Below are 17,283 nucleotides of genomic sequence, written 5' to 3'. Positions count from 1 at the left end.
GTGCCATCAAGCTAGATAAAGGCGTTCGGCCAATAGCATATTGGCACTTCTGTGATTGACGTGTGACGCCGGCCAATAGCATCTCCGTGAGTGAGACCGGGTGACCTTAATCGACCAATAGCATATTGGCGTCTCCTTGACTGACTGATAATTATTCGCACTTTTTTTTTTAAACGGTTGGAATGTATTGACATCTTATTGATTAAAACACATTTAAACCTGTGACGATTTTTTGTCCTGCAATCGGCACACTTAATTTCATGTCAGCTGCTTTTCCCGACGTGAATTGAGCTGAGTGGAGGCGGAGGGGAGGTTGTGTGTGTTGTATTAACTAGGCACCACACTTATGGCTTGTTCGAGCGTCAGTTCACCGTTGGTTTCAACTCACAGAATTGCAACAATGACGCTGTCCCAAAGCATGTCGGGAGGTCGCCGACTAACATGACATGCAGTTTTGTCAAGCGACCATTATATAGCACTGTAATACCACCCGTAACAGGGTGCAGAGACAACGTCTTGAGTTAATTCGGCAACGCATATAGGCTATTGGTCTTACAGTGTTACAGTAACTCTTTCAGTCATGGTGCAAATCACGGAGATACTAAAACATCATCCTCTTATTTCTTCCTTTACCGCTGCTAGTAATTTTAGAAGCTATGTCTAACAGATAAAGTTTGCAAAGTCTTCAAAACATTCCGTTTTTCACGCATTTTCTCTACTTCCTTCCATCCTGTCCCATCAAGCTAGATAAAGGCGTTCGGCCAATAGCATATCGGCATTTCTGTGATTGACGTGTGACGCCGGCCAATAGCATCTCCGTGAGTGAGACCGGGTGACCTTAATCGACCAATAGCATATTGGCGTCTCCTTGACTGACTGATAATTATTCGCACTTTTTTTTAAACGGTTGGAATGTATTGACAATTAATTAAAAAAAAACACACATTTAAACCAATGACAATTCTTTGTCCTGCAATCGGCACATTTAATTTCATGTCAGCTGTTTTTCCCTTTAGCTGTACAAACACTACACTTAAATGGTAATATATTTAGACACCGTGAGTGAGACAGTCAGTGTGAGGTTGTAAGACCAATAGCGTTCACGTTACCGCGATAAGTATCTGTTAATAATTGTAGATGACGCAACTGCTGAATATGTTGACGCAGTTAGGCGAGAACATTTCTACATACTCAATGGCTGGTATGTCGGAATGCTCGCAAGGCGAGAGGTTTGCTCGTAAGCGGAGGACAAAAATCTCCCTGTTCCACGCTCGTAAGGCGAATTGTTCGCAAATCAGGGTGCTCGTAAGCCGGGGGCTGACTGTAATTGAAAATGGCTCATTCGATCGTTATCTCGCTGGCTCTGATTCTTCCTCGAAGCTCTGCAAAATCATGTGATTGTGCCTACTGTGACACCTGGTGTTGGTAGTCTGTCATAACAAGTCAAACTGAAATGAATGGAATGAAAAGTCTAAATTAAATGAATCAAATCATTCAAACCAAACCTTAATTCTGTGTCATCATTGGCGGGCTGGATTAAAAAGACCAAAGGACTGTTGCCTGTAGTGTGGAAGTGGAAATAGCTCATGTAATGCCAAACGGTGTCGAAAAAAAACCATTGCTTTTGTTCGAGGACACTGAACAAGGCAGAAGCTAACCATGCTCAGCTGCAACAGAAAGTGCTAAGCATTGTGTGCGGGTCAGGAAGTTTCACCAGCACTTATGTATGTATGAGTGGAAGTTCACACTTTTCACTGACCTCTCACGACCATCCTGGGACCATACAATGTAATACCATCTCTCACTGGCTCACAGCTTCAGAGATGGGCATTGCTTTTGTCAGGACATTCATATGAAATCAGGTATCGTAAATTGGACTCTCATTGCATGGCAGATGAGTTGTCTAGGTTGCCGCTTCCTGTCATGGTCAACTTTGAACGCTGCAGACATTTTCTAATTCACCTAGGTGGAAAAAGCACCTGTTTCAGCTGCACAAGTTAAGAAGGGAACAAGAAAGACCTTGTGTTGTCTGCAGCCATGAACTTGATCAATCAGGGACACCCTGCAGGTGATGATTCAAACATGAAGCCCTTCCTTGGGAGTTCCCACAAGAGCCATGGCAACGTTTGCACATTGACTTCACAGAAAGTCCCTTGTCGCTGTCAATGCACCCACCAGGTGGCCTGAAGTGGCTATCATGAAGTCAGCAACCACACAGAAGACTATCGAGGAACTAGGGAGAAATGTTTAGGATCTCCTCCACAGTTAGTCTCTAACAATGGACCAGTTGGTTTCACAGGAAATGTATGCTTTCCTACAAGCAAATGGAGTGCAACACATTAAATCAGCTCTATACCATCCTGCAACAAATGCCTTCTTTTTTTAAAACTTTCCTGACGTTTACATACGCTGTTGTAGTATCGGTCCAGAATAGTCGTGATCAAAGCAAATCTTGTGTCTGTCGAACGTGACAACTTTCTTCTTCCATGCCTTTTTCAAAATAATCTCTTTCACGGTAAATTGCTGAAAGAAGATGACAATCGACCTTGGCTCACGGTCGGGTTTCGGCTTCAAGCAAAGGGCTCGGTGTTCACGCTGAATTTGTAGTTTGAAATCAAGTGGAAGTTCTTCACAGAGCCACCCGTCCATAAACTGCGCCACCGAGCCACTTTTAGATTCTGCCTCTTCTCGCATGCCATAAATCTGCATGTTATTACGTTGCGAGTGTGATTCCAAATCATCCAGTTTGTCCATGAGTTTTTGTTGTTGTATCATTTCTCGATGTGCATCATTAGCTTCATAGCTCCACAATTCAACTTCCTTCGTGCGCTCATGGGCAGCCTTTATCTTCTCATTTTGTTGTCCGATATCCATAGTTATTTTTGCGAGTTTCTAATATTATCTTTGAGGTTGACCAACTCATTTCTTACTTGAGCCGTAATTTCGTCTCTGTGTTTACAGATCCACCCTAACCCTTCATCCCGCTGCGTAGGTCTTGAATTTGTTGGCTAATGCCGTTAAGGCAGGTTTAAAATGACGCCATGCTAGCCTCCTTCGGTGACTTGCTTTCGGTGTGTACGATTGTCTTTTCTTTACCTTTGCTGTCCGGGGCCATGTTGTTCTTTATTTTTGTCGCCACGCCACTCATCATCTCACCATGAAAAATTGTCGTATTTATTTTTTACCTACACATGGTGTCATATTACCCGCTGACTATGCTCTGCTTCCGAGGCGCAGTTCTCCTTCCACCATGAGGGGACGGAGTCACCCGCCATACACCTGTCACCAAGTTGCCATCATGGACTGTTTAAGGGCAGTTTGTGCGGGAGAACGGCGCTGGGTTATTCCTTCGCCACGCTCATTGCAGTCCCGTCAAGTTCCCAGCATTCCTGTTCTGCATCCTCCTTTCCCGAGACTATACTGGTTTGTACTTAATATTTGGAATTTTTTCGCGTTAAGTATTTCTGTTGTTACATTGTGATCCAGTTGTTCTCCTGCAGATTCCACTGACACGCTTTCTAGTTGGACTCATATTCCGAGGCACTTTTTTCTCTCCTTGTTTTGTACTTTGCTCCTTTGAACTTTTGTGTTTCCATGCTAGTCGTGTACTTTTTGTTGAATAAACCAGCTTTGTTTGAACTCTCCTTTGTGTCTGGTTGGGGTCCTTAACCTGCCCGTGTCCCGCGGTTTTTAGTGACAGAATAACCCGGCCAACACCTGAACCCCACTGACTCTGAGCATATCTGCAAGGCACTGGTCAGCAAGGGACAATTGGTTGGCCAGCATCAGCAGTCACTCACTGAAACCTACTGTCATGACCGGTCCAAGAATGCATTCATAATGAGCCTACTCATGGACAAGGTTGCTGCATGGATGCTTGAATTACACAATCCAGATATTAACTGGACCAAACCGGTCATCACTGGCTGGAGTCCGTTCTGTCATGCACACTGATTACGGGCCGGCAATTATGTGTGTATTCCGCTTGCTATCCTAGAACGTAAGGAGATTTAGATCACGTCCCCCGTGGCTGACCACGGCTTACGGGGTGACTTTAGCAAGAACCAAACTCTCGCTCTACCTCATCACCGACCATACGATTGTGCCATCAACATAGTTTCGGGGTCCTCATACCCAGCAGCCAAATTCTTCAAAGTTTTTCCTCCAGAGCAGGAGGCACTCAACGAATACATCTCATCCTCCTTTGCAGTGGGACATATCTGCCCATCAACCTCTCCGTTTGGGGCAGGATTTTTCTTCACGTACAAAAATGACAAAACTCTACGGCTTCTTTTGGAATACCCGGTCTTATCGACAAGACCATAAAGAATAAATACCCACTTCCAATGCCCGATGATGCATTTGCGTCTTTGCACCAGTCTTACATAATCACAAAATTAGACCTCCAGAGGGCATACCATCTCATTTGTATCTGAGAGGGAAATGAATGGAAACCCGCTTTTCACACACCCTTAGGGCACCTAAAGGACTGTATATCGTCATGCCTTTCGGGCTCACGAATGCTCCTGCGATTTTTCAAAAACAACATCTGCAGGAATATCAGCAGCATGTTCAACTGATTCTGCAAAGAACTGACTGTATATTGTTATGTTGAGTAAAGTGGCCTGATTAGGCCAGACGGGGAGTGTGTTGCCTTTAAGGCTAAGTTAACGAAATGTTTGTTTATTGTTATTGTTTTGTTGGGGAGTAGAGTTAATCCTGACAAGTACTTCCGGTTTACGATGATGTACTTCCGGGTTGCGATGGCTACATCCGTTTCCGGTGTGGGTCACGGGTGAAAAGGAAGATGACCGTGACCATCGTGCGGCATTGAGTTCATCCGACGCCATCTGGGGTGAATATTTATTATTTGGGGTGAATTTGTGGTGTAACTTGGTGTCAGCAACAATCAATGTTGAAAACACTACTAAGTAGAAAAATGTGATTTCCATCTCACCTCGTTCCCATTCCTCAGGTTTATTGTCAAGAAGGACAGACTGCCTGCCGACACTGCCAAAATCCAGGCTCTAGTTGATTGGCCTTCTCCCACAACAACAAAACTGCATAATTTCCTGGGGTTTGCCAATGTCTATAGGCGCTTCATACGCAACAAGACTCACTTCCAACAAGGTCCAGTTCGTATGGGGCTCTGAGGTTGAAAAAGCGTTCAATGACCTTAAACAGAGGTTCACTCGCCCCCAGGTACTACTGCACCCGAATCCTGAACTCCCGTTCATGGAAGAGGTCGACGTGTCAGACCTCAGATGGGAGCAATTTTGTCCCAACCATCTCCGACCTATAGCAAACATGCATCCCTGTTCTTTCTACTCCCGCCATTGATTGATTTCTGTTGATAATTTGTGTTCCAGTCATTCTCCTGTAGACTCCACTCCCTCGTTGCCTTGCTTTCCAGATGGAGACTCATTCCAAGACACTTTTGTCTCTCCTTGTTTTGTATTTTGTGATTTTTGTTTCCAAGCTAGTCATGCGCTTCTTGTTGAATAAACCAGCTTTGATTGAACGCTCCTCATGTGTCTGGTTGGGGTCCTTAACCTGCCTTCGTCTTGCGGTTATTCGTGACACATGGTCTAAAAATAAACATCTGTTTTTAATAATACTACAGTTGTTGCGACTTTTTCAATAAAGTTGGGTGATACATGGCAAATAATTGAAGTGGCTTAATTAAGGTTCAATCAAGGCTGACATCAGGAGCCATGTCTGAAAATGGCCTGGCCCAACGTAGGGCCAGAGTTGGGCCAAGCTATGTTTGTATGTTCTGGCTCTGATATGGGCATTATGTGGCCCATGTTGTGGATGCCAGATATGGCCCATTAAAGGACCGTAATTCATTGAGGTATGTGGACCTGTGAGTGAGTGTCGTCCTTAATATGGTAGCTCTCGAAAAACCCAAAAGCTCAGCGGTTACGATGACCGAAGCTGCTGCCATGCGAGCACCAACAATTTGCCCTTTTTCAATCAGTTAGGGCAGGCATTTTTCATAAATATCAAATAAATCTGGAATATAATGGAAAATATACAATTGAGTAGTGAGAACAACCTGTTCACAGTGATTATAGTGTATTCAAATGTCATTAAACTGATCAAATTTTGGATAAAACTGGATTTTTAAGATCTATTACTAAAAGGTTTAGTGTTACAATTATTTTGTCCAACCCCTGTACTTTTGTCCATTGTCTATGTTCCTACAATGTAACATGTTTTCTGTCTACATTTTTGACGGCAAAGTGAAGGTTAGATATTCAAAGGATCATTTGCTCGCTATTCAAATTGTTTATCAAGGTGTTCAGTCTATCTATTACTCATTAGGAAGCATCTCACCAGAGTAGAGTCTTGGCAGGTTGTTGACAGCAGTGAGGAGCTGACAGTGGTTAACTGACACACCTCTCAGCCTCTCCAGAGATTGGCCTTCCTCTTGGATGTTGCTGTACTCCACTACTGAATTTGTTAAAGTCTGCGATAGGTCCCTCAGTTCACCCTGGGCCACTTGGAGCTGTTTTATGCCACAGCTAACTTCCTCCAAGTATGATTGAACCATAAACTGCAAGAAACATTATTGGTTAATGGAGGCATTTAAAAAAAAAAAAAAAAAAAAAAAGACCTCAATTATTGTAGATGATTCCATCTTTATCACCATCAGAGTGTGTTCTGGTGCTGTCACCTTGAGTCTGGTTTGTATGGAGGCAGTTCTCTGACACTCTCTCTTCCTGTACTGGCTCAGGTGTTTCAGGTGGTTAGGTTGACAGAAAACCCCCGATGCCCATTTCAAAGCAGCCCCCCGGGCCAAATTCTCTGCCCTCTCCACTTCTGGCCACATATCAGACACTACCATTTTGTAATTTGTACAAAACAGTGGAATTAACATTATTTTCTCATATTTCATCAGGAACTGTTTTAGTAATGCAACAATGACGGGCCACCAAACTGAACAATGATCAACAACGATTATAAGGTGGCAATAACTCACCCTTAAAGACTTAGGTATCTGTGCCACTATGTACAAAACGTTTTTGTTTAGTTTTTTTAAAGAAAGGCAAAAGCTAGTTTTTTGAGCGGTACTATTCTGCTTGTTAGCTGCAAAATACACTTAAGCAACATTAACCTAACTACAGAACTCTCTATGCATGCCTCAATCAGTGTGATCAAGTTTTATGTGTATTATGCAACTACAGATGACATCTGAGCTTGATTTTAATTTAGTAGTAGATGGGGTACACCATGGACTGAACACCAATCATGGCACAAATAAACAAACAGCAGTTCACATTTAAATCTATGGACAGTTTCAATTCCTCTTCTGAACTAACATGCTTGGAATGTGGTACGGAAATCTTCAAAAACTAATTCCGAGTTATAGCGATAAGTGATCATGCACAACGGTATTCACTCAAGATAGGGTTTTAGTAGAATATTAGTTGGAAATAAACAAAACACATTCATATTTAAAGACTGAGTTACAGTCTGTTCTCGGCAACTTCCATAAAGGAAAGGGTGATAGTCACTCAACAATAACATGGTTTTGTCTCGCATTACCTTGAGCTCTGCCACCAACATTGTTATAATCCTCCCATGACATTGTAATTCCAGTTGTCTGTCCACTGACAAGTTGGCAATTATGTGGAAATATAGAAAGGGGACAAGAGAAATAGCATTTATCTATTGTACTCATTTCTCTATGAGGTTTTCTCTATATCCCAACACCCCCAGATACTTTCCTGCTGAGAGGCTAAGAGGAAAGGAGGGCAGTGGTTGAGAAGAGAGGGAATAGGATGGTGCTGAATGGGAGGAAGTAGCAGAGGAAATGACCTTACTGGAAGATTTTCTACATTCAAGAGAATGCGAGGAAGATGTTGGGTAGCATCAAATCTACTCTAATGTCTCTTTATTTAAAAAAAAAAGAAAAACACTAATCTTATGCGCACATTAGTCTGTGCGGTGTGCGAAGCTTGATTCAACATAAAGAACGACCAAGACAGGTGTTATAGATTCTGTTAATTGGCTTTTGACTTTTGTGTCTGGTTGGGGTTCCTTGCTTCCTGGTCCCAAGGTTATTAATGACATACATATATTTATATATATATATATATATATATATATATATATATATATATATATATATATATATATATATATATATATATATATATATATATATATATATATATAACCTTGGGACCAGGAAGCAAGGAACCCCAACACAAGACACACAAGTCAAAAGCCAATTAACAGAGTTTATTAAATCAGGGTGCATGGCAAGCGTGAAAAAAAGACAAAACAACGTTGAAAAGGCAACAGACAACTGAAAACACAAAGTACCAAATGAAAGAGAGGCAAAAGGCCTGGTGTAATGTAGGCATTAAGGTAAACAGGGGGTGTCGATAATATGAGGGTTTGCCATCATTTTGTGTTTATTAAGTCAAATCTTGTGCAATCCAGTCATGAAAACAGGTCAAGGGTGAAAGAGTAGAAAAACTATTAAAACCCCTCAAGTGGGGACCGGGGGCATGCTTCTCCTGAAGGTTTTATAAAGTAATATTTCACATTTAAATTGATCAATTTCAGGCATATTGAGAGAGAGGGGGGGGGGGGGGGGGTGCAATTAAAAGACAGTATCAATGTATATTAAAGTATCTCTGTATACATATTTACATTATTCTTTTTCTAATAAGCATGGTTAGGGTTACTTTTAAAATGTCTTTTGATATAGTTTCTTGTTACCTGTTGAAAATTGTAATTAGTAATATAATCCAAGTACCACAATTTTAATGCAACTTGAATTGATTAATAAATTACTTTTGGATTAGACCAATTCAAAATATGATAATGAGGACACACTAAAAATATATTTTACTGCAAAAATATATTACTATATTATTAATGCATGTGTGTTTATCCCGGCTCATACCCGAACGAGCAGCAATCACAAAGCAGGTGCGTTTGATACTGGGTGGAAAATTTTCAGTCATCATTTAGTTGACAAGTATGATAAGACCATGTGACTGTAGCGTATCCTATGGCTAACAAACAAGATAGTCGAGAACTAATAAGTAATCGCCATCTTGCTTAGTGGCGAGACCGGAACAATGCAGGCTGGGTCTAATGGTTTTCTCCTCGCCTTTCATAAAGCTAAGCATGCTCTTCCCATGTCTTCCTTTTCTGAAATTTGTTTGTTTACTGAAACAGCTTGGACTGGCTGTAGGTGCTACATCACAATCTTTTGAAGGTGTGTCTGACCCGCATTTAATGCAGGTCTATTACCGTAATTATCTTAAGGACAACTAACAGTCCTGACCAACTCTCCGTTTAAAAGGTTAAGACACCCCGTGAGCGCGCCTGTAAGGCTCACAAATGAGGCGACGGATGTCTGCTTAAGTCGGTGTCGAATAGGATACGTCCTGGTGCTCACAGCCTTAATTCGGAGATGCCTGCCCAGCTAAAGTTATCCGCAACCTCATCGAGTAACCTTTGAGATGAGAGAGAAGTTTAACCACGCCCCTTTCATAGCTGCTCTTATTCTGACGATCATTGCACTTGGAATAACCAGGATAAGGTTTAGCAGTCTTATACGACCACTCGGACACATTCGATTGGACACAACCAATATTGAGTAACTATTCTTTACTTCGATATCGCAGCGGCGATGACGTAGTTATGCATTCACTTATAGATGACTCGGACGACTCTAATTTAAGTTTAAGAATGACAATGATAGAGAAGAAAATGCATTTTATGAAGTTTTATTTAGCAAAAGCAAGCATAAGCTATTTCAACAGCTTCGTGGTTGGACAGTACCACCCGCCCTTGATATAATGGAAAAAAAAGTCACCAAGATAAAATGTTCTTCTCTCAACAACAGATCAATTAACAGTTTGCTTATCTATTACAGCGATAATATGAATTTGCTGTGTATCTTAATCACTCATTTAAATTCCAATAAATGATCAATATGAACAAAATAACATTGTTAATGAAAATGATAAGAGTAAATATTGAAAAGTAAATATAAGTGGGAAAGCTTCTAAGCAATCAGTTTTGCATCAAAAGTAAAATCCCGAAGTGATCAATTTCTGGTTCTTATATTATCCTAATTAATGACATTAGTAGGTTGGCGATCGTATGGATTAAATTTAGGTGGCTCTTACCAAGTTGTTGAAAAATCCTCCGAAACGAATAATGTTGCAAAAGAATTTAAAAGTATCCAATTGGTAAGGTGAAGTCAGCATCCTCTATCTTGGAATAATCTGCCAGAGTTTAAAGGGACACTCTGTGAGACCTGACTTGTCAGCGTCTTCACACTTCACCTCTTGGCAAAGGAATCCGAGCCCGATGTCTTTGTGCTCCAATCTTTTTATAGTACTTTGGGGCTCAAAACTTTCCATTACGCACGAACTTTGAGCGTTACTAGGAAACTAAGGTAATAGAGTAGGAACTTTCCCATAGCAAAGCAATTTTTAGTTTTACACCTGTTCCAACAATCACAGCATGTTCAAACAATGCAAATTCAATTTTCAGAATTCACTGGCACATCCTTAATTCACTAAAAAAAAAAAAAAATAGCAATAAGCCATAACATGTCAAATGTGCATATTTGTGAGTCTAAATATGAACATAGGCTTTTTACTTATGATTAATCTTCACACAATGTCTTTGTTCCATTGTTCCTCATTAGATTTAGCTTCAATTAATTCAACACTTTATGTTGCATTTCATCTATAGAGTCTCATGTCAGTCACGGCCAAGGCTGACTGGTATCTTTCAATCGAGTCTCTAGTCAGTCAAGGCCAAGGCTGACTGGTATCTTTCAATCAAGTCTTAAGTCAGTCAAGGCCAAGTCTGATTGGTATCTTAAGCCAATTTAAGATCCTTATTTCACTCTAGGTATGGCACACATTTCATTACCACGCCTTACCATCTCTCCCCGTCCATTACCATCTGCCTATGCCACATCATCGAACATTAGTTTACGTAATCACTCTACGGTGACAGAGAATTTATCTCTGACTTCAAAAATGGACAAATTACACTGGGTCCCGAACAAACCATGCAAACCATAATTGATGGACTTATGAAACTTTTTGAGGACGTAGGCTTGAATAATACAACGTCGCTGTGTGCACACTGACTGTTTGGTTAATGTGGGAACTACACTGAGAATGATATTGAGGAAGAATTTTTAATGAAATAAAGGGTGCGTACCAAACACTACGTCCTGGTTCTCATGTGAGAAACCCACGAAATAAAAAGTATGTGCGACCCTGCATATATTTATAGAAAGAAAGTCAGAGCTAGATGAATACGCATCCATGAATGATATCATCCACGGTTGACAGTCATTGTTCAATCGATGGTGCTTCAGTCTTATTCTTGGCTTCAATTGCCTTTTATTTCCGTTCAAAAGACTCAGTTTGTTTGCAAACATCGCATCATTGTTTTTGAGTCAAGGCCGGCTTGACTGCTGTTGAAAAGTTACCGCTCCACAATAACAGAGAAGATCGAGTAACATAACTAATGTCTCAACAGCCCTGTTTTGGTAACTGCTTGATAGGCAGTCTAAAGTTTTAGTTCAAATGTTGGTGCTCTACTCCCCTCAGCCAGGAATGGGTTTCGTTGTTCGGTATGAACTCCCAAGTGGGATGAACAGCATCAGTAACAAATAATATTGATAACAATATAATTTTGTGTTATAATGACAAATAATTATAAATATGTATTTGTACGTTAAAAAAATATTATTACATACATTTATAATTGTATAACCAGAGCAATGTTCAAAATATGTTGTATTCTGTCTTGTTTTTATTATTAATTTTTGTGAGGATCTGCCATCAAATATGTTGGGGACGGGGCTTCATATTATGCCTTTGATGTTTACTTCGCCACATGTGACACAAACCTTTATAACTCAGCTTTACAAGCTTGGAAAAATCTGAAACTTCAGATACACATGAAGACTCAAGCCCTTAACACGTGTTTAAAAAATCTTCAGTTGCTTATAAGGCCACCTAGAGGCAAACAAAAATGTCAGTCTGACGTCTCGTCAAAACGAACAAAGTTGCTGAATATGGACCCAGATGGGCTTATCTTTTCTAAGCTTCATATATTTGATGGGTTTCCAATGCAGAACACACCTATCAATGTACATTTTGTCGTAGTGCGAGCGCCACCTAGTGACAGCCAAAAATGTAGCATTTTTTAAACCTTTTTATGTGTTTAGCTGAGCCCTTTGAAGTAATATTGCTGAAACTAGATCTGACAAGCCTCTAGACCACAGGTGTCAAACTCAAGGCCCGGGGGCCAGATCCAGCCCTCCACATCATTTTTTGTGGCCCGCGAAATGCTGATTTGACTTAAAGTTTCTGGCTAAAATAGCAAATTTGCAAGTTGTCTTTAACTTTTAAAAATCTGTGGAGAACATACAAGCATATTTGAATTCACAATCAGTTTTTGCCAGCCTCTGATTTCAAAACTTGGTGCGTGTTTTACAAAAGCATTTACAAAAGATTTGACTTCACAGTCATACCGGCCCTCTGACAGAAACTAGAACTGCAATGTGGCCCATAGTAAAAATGAGTTTGACACCCCTGCTCAAGACAAACTTGCTGACCTTCACTAAATTTTATGAAGTTTCGATAATGGGCGTGGCCTCTACGTCCGTTTTCTTTCCGAAGCTTTATCGGGACCAGTAAAAGCTGCTGTAATTTGACCCAGATGATTTCACACATTGGATGTAAATCTATTCCTGAAGACATCGACAAACATATTGTAATGCCCCGGAAGTGAGTAAGGATGCACTCAGTCGTCAGCGTGGCTCTAACACTTTATTTTCAACAGAACAATGTCATAAAGAATTCCTAGAACGAGCTGCTGTTGGCCACATCTCACGCCGACTGTAACTAACTTGACAACCAGCGAGTTCTTCCTTTCGTCCTCGTCCCTAGTCCCTCCTACCTCACGTGACCTCCCCAGCAACAGTAACTCCTCCCCATCCATTCGCAACAATACATGGACATTACAATATATTAGTTTAAAGCTAGCGTCACCTAGTCTGCCCTCCCCGTTATGAAACCCCGGGGTTGACGGCTTTGTCTCTGAGGCCGGCTGTGGCCAGGCCTGAGTCCATCCGCGAGTAGCTGAACAGGAGCGCTGGTAGGATGCTGGGGCCGCGAGTCCACCGCATGATTCACGCTGTCACTCCCCGCATGCTACGCATGTGCTGTCTCTAGTCGATCCTGGAGCTTCCTGGCATACTCCAGCCCCGGGCGGTCTGCTGCGCTGTCTGGTGGTTTCCCGAACGCCAACCCCGCCGGTGTCCGGATTTCCCGACCCAGCATCAACAGGGCAGAAGCGCAGCATGTGGAACTCTGCACAGCCGACCGATAAGCCATCAGTACCAGCGGGAGGTGCTGGTCCCAGTCCCGCTGGTGATCGGCAGTCAGAATGGCTAGCTGTTGCTGTAAGGTGCGATTAAAACATTCCACCAGACCATCGCTTTGCGGATGCAAAGGGGTAGTGCGGGTTTTCTGTATGCCCAAGCGCTCACACAAAGCTGTAAAAACTTTAGACTCAAAATTCCTGCCCTGATCGCTGTGGAGAATATCTGCGGCTCCAAACCAGCTGAACATGCCATCCAAAAGAGCATCAGCCACTGCCTCGGCTTCTTGGTCCGGCAGTGCGTATGCCTCCGGCCATTTTGTAAAACAGTCCATTGCACAGAGCACATACCGGTTCCCTCTGTCCGTCACAGGAAAAGGACCAATGATGTCCACAGCCACCCTTTCCATGGGCGCTCCCACCTCCTGTTGCTGTAACGGGGCATGGGACTGGTCTTGGGGTCCTTTGTACGCCGCACATTCGTCACACCGCCTGCAAAAGTCCTCCACATCCCGTCGATGCTGGCCCCAGTAGAACCCTTGTCGCAGCCTCCGAAGGGTCTTTGTGCTGCCAAAATGCCCTGAGCCAGCGCCGCCATGGCAAGATTCTAGCACTGCCGCTCTCAGAGTTCTGGGGACCACTATCTGCCATCTCTCCTCCCCCGTGGCCAGCTCTATCCACGCTCGCTGCAACACGCCATCTTGCAAGCGCAATACAGCAAACTTGCTCCATAATCCCTTGGTGCCCACAGAGAGACGCAACAGGGTGGCCTCTTACCGTCCAGGAGCCACTGTTGCACTGGCTTGAGATCGCGGTCTTCTTCTTTCTTGGCCGCCCAGTCGGTGATGTTCGTGGCCTCCAAGGTGCAGCAAGAAGGCCCATCAGCAGTGTCCTCTCCTCGCAGCTCCAACTCTCTGGCATCCCGCCGGTCACAGTAGCTACAGCCATCAGCAGCACATGGTCGCAGCGAAAGGGCATCAGCATTAGCATGCTGAGCCCCGGCCCGATGCACCACTGTGAAATGGAATGCCTGTAGTTCCTCCAGCCAGCGCACCACTTGGCCCTCTGGCTCTTTGAATGACATCAACCACTGCAGGGCAGCGTGGTCCGTCCTTATGGTGAAGGGCACTCCACACAGATAGTATTTGAAATGGCAAGCAGCCAGAACAACTGCTAACAGCTCACGCCTCGTCACGCAGTAGCGCCTTTCGCTTTTATTGAAAATGCGGCTGAAGTAGGCCACCACTCGCTCACCCTCCGGGCCCGCCTGCGACAACACTGCCCCCATACCAGTGTTGCTAGCGTCCGTGTCCAGCACAAAAGGCAAAACCGGGTCAGGCGGGGCGAGGACAGGAGCATTCATGAGAGACTTCTTGAGGTGGGAGAATGCCTCCTGGCAAGCCGGCGTCCAAGTGAAGGTTTGCTTGTTCTGGAGGAGATGGAACAGAGGTGCCCCAATGCAAGAAAACCCCTTCACAAACCGCCTGTAGTAGGAGGCCAGCCCCAAGAAGCTCTTGAACTGCTTTTGATCTCGTGGTACTGGCCAGTCCTTAATGGCTCTGATCTTCTCCTCCAGTGTGCTGATGCCAGCCCCATTCACTCGATGACCCAAGAATTCCACCTCCCGACGCATGAAGTGGCACTTCTCTGGGTGCAGCTTCAATCCAGCAGCCGCTATCCTCCCTAGAACCAGTCTCGATGACTCTAACACAGCCTGGAAGAATCCTCCATGGACAAGGACATCATCCAAATACACCAGGCACTCTTGCCTTGGAATGTCAGCCAGTACAGTGTCCATCAGACGCTCAAAAGTCCCGGGGGCATTGCACAGCTCAAACTCATGACTCTGAACTGCCAGTGTCCCCTGGCTGTACAAAAAGCCGTTTTAGGTCTTGACTCAGCAGTGAGGGGGACCTGCCAGTATCCACTGCGCAGGTCGAGTGATGAGAACCAAGCAGATCCAGTCACCAAGTCCAGCGTTTCATCAATCCGGGGAAGAGGGTAACAGTCCTTTCGAGTCACCTTATTCAAAGGCCTGTAGTCCACACAAAACCGTGGTCTGGAACTTTTCTTCCTGGGCACCATGACCACGGCGGATGCCCACGGGCTGTCAGAGGGCTAGATGACTCCCGCCTCAAGCATGGCCCTGACCTCCTGGTCTGCGGCTTCCTGCTGGACCAGGGGCAGCCGTCTGGGACGTACCTTAACGGGCCGTGCATCTCCTGTGTCAATGTGGTGCTCCACCAGGTGAGTGAGACCCACTTCATTCTCACTGAGAGCAATTATGCCCTCAAAGTCCCACAGCAACCGCCACAGCTGTTCTTGCTGCCACCATCCAGGCCGCCGCAATTCCTCTCCCAGATGGACCGAATTTCCTCCATCCGGTCTCCACCTAGCCAGCCGGAGTTCGGCACCGCTCCCACTCGTGGCGAGCCATTTATTGCTGGGCAAGCAAACTCTACTTGCTCTACCGTTGACTGTCGTGGGGTCGAGCGTGGTGGTCCAAACTGGGAACCAGCCTCTTCAGGGCGAGCGGACTCTACCCGCTCTACTGTTGACTGCTGTGGGTCAGCCGTGTTTGTGGCGACCCACTCATCGCCTTCCTGGGAGGCTGTGATCAGCTTCACCTGCTGACCACTCGGAAGGATGAGTACCCCAGCCCCCATGTCCAACACACAGCTAGCAGCCTTCAAAAAGTCTCTCCCTAGTATGCAGGGGTCACTCACATCGGCCACCCATGCGGAGTGAGTAGTTGACAAATTCCCCAAGGCAAACACAAATGTCCCCCTGCCCCTCATCTGAGCTGTTTCACCAGGCACTGTCTTCAGTTTTGTGACCGTTGATCTCAAGACGGTTCCTGCTGGAACGACGTCAGGTCTCACAATTGTAGCAGAAGAACCAGTGTCCACCAGGGCTGTGCAGGAAATGTCCCCGATCTGGATCAAGACATGACTGGGATCCCCTACATCAGTCCAGCCCACCATTACAAGTGGCCCACTCGGGATGTGCATGTCCCCGCGCACAGCTCCACTGCCTGCAGGCTGCATCCCCCGGAAAATAGCAGGAGGGGTCCGTGTTCCCCGGGTTACACGGACCCTTTCCCATTTCACTGCTGGTCCAACACCTTTGGGCAGCGCCGACGCAGATGTCCTGGCATCCCGCACGCCCAGCAGACAAAAGGACGTGCTCGTCGCTCACTCTTTTCCTCACGATGATCTGAGCGAGTCCGAAAAGCACACACCAGCTCCTCAACCCAAGCAGGCCTCTTCCTCCTCCGACGACTTACGCTGTCACAACGGGGAAGATTGAAGTCTGTGGTGTCCCCTTGGCCGCAATCTCCCACCTTCTGGCGAGGGCAAGCGCCTCTGCGAGGTCTGATGGGTGTGCAAGCTGCACATGTACGCGCAGATCATTTGGTCTGAGGGCTTGAATAAACTGGTCGCGTATCAGCTCATTTTGGACCTCTTTCGCCATTCCTGCATATGCACGCCGACCCAGGCCCTCAATCTCTTGGGCGAGGCAGCGAAGCGGCTCACCCGGCTGCCGATCACTCTGCTTAAACTCACAGCGCAGGGAGTCTTTCAGGTTGAACTCTGCAAAACGCCTCTGCAGCGCCCCCACCAGCGCGTTGTAATGGAGTCTCTCCTCCGGCGACAGCAGCAGCAGACAGGACGTAGCGTCTTCCGTTAGTGACAGCACCAAGTGCACGGCTTTCGCCCTCTCCGACCAGGCAGCCGCAACCGCCGCCAACTCAAACTGAGCTTTATAAACCGGAAAACTTGAGCGTCTTCATAGCGGCCAATGCGAGTCCCTGGGCGCCGCCATTACTGTTTACATCGTGCCCGGAAGCCGCCAGCACATCACAGCTTTTGGCGGACTCACAGACGTCTTTGC

General features: G+C 44.9%; 1 protein-coding gene across 13 annotated transcripts in view; it reads right to left on the bottom strand.

Annotated features, from left to right (window-relative positions):
• The window catches only part of exoc3l1 (exocyst complex component 3-like 1), a 71,960-nt gene that overhangs the window by 53,452 nt on the left and 1,225 nt on the right, over nucleotides 1-17,283 (bottom strand). For 5 of the 13 annotated variants that reach the window (XM_088417858.1, XM_088417853.1, XM_088417856.1 and 2 more), the window contains exons 1-3: nucleotides 7,552-8,012; nucleotides 6,620-6,843; nucleotides 6,340-6,559 (exon numbers count right to left, since the gene is read on the bottom strand). In XM_088417858.1, coding sequence (XP_088273984.1) covers nucleotides 6,340-6,559; nucleotides 6,620-6,843; nucleotides 7,552-7,687 — 580 coding nt within the window. In that variant the 5' untranslated portion in view covers nucleotides 7,688-8,012. Of the gene's footprint in view, nucleotides 1-6,339; nucleotides 6,560-6,619; nucleotides 6,844-7,551; nucleotides 8,013-17,283 lie in introns of those variants that run through there. The other 8 variants (XM_088417857.1, XM_088417859.1, XM_088417860.1 and 5 more) reach the window with 5 other exon arrangements.

The sequence above is a fragment of the Hippichthys cyanospilos genome, chromosome 6, assembly GCF_059441005.1.
Source record: "Hippichthys cyanospilos isolate Australia breed blue-spotted pipefish chromosome 6, RoL_Hcya_1.0, whole genome shotgun sequence".
Lineage (NCBI taxonomy): Eukaryota > Metazoa > Chordata > Actinopteri > Syngnathiformes > Syngnathidae > Hippichthys > Hippichthys cyanospilos.
The sequence above is the reverse complement of the archived record's forward strand: the minus strand, read 5'-3'. Positions and strand labels throughout refer to the sequence as shown.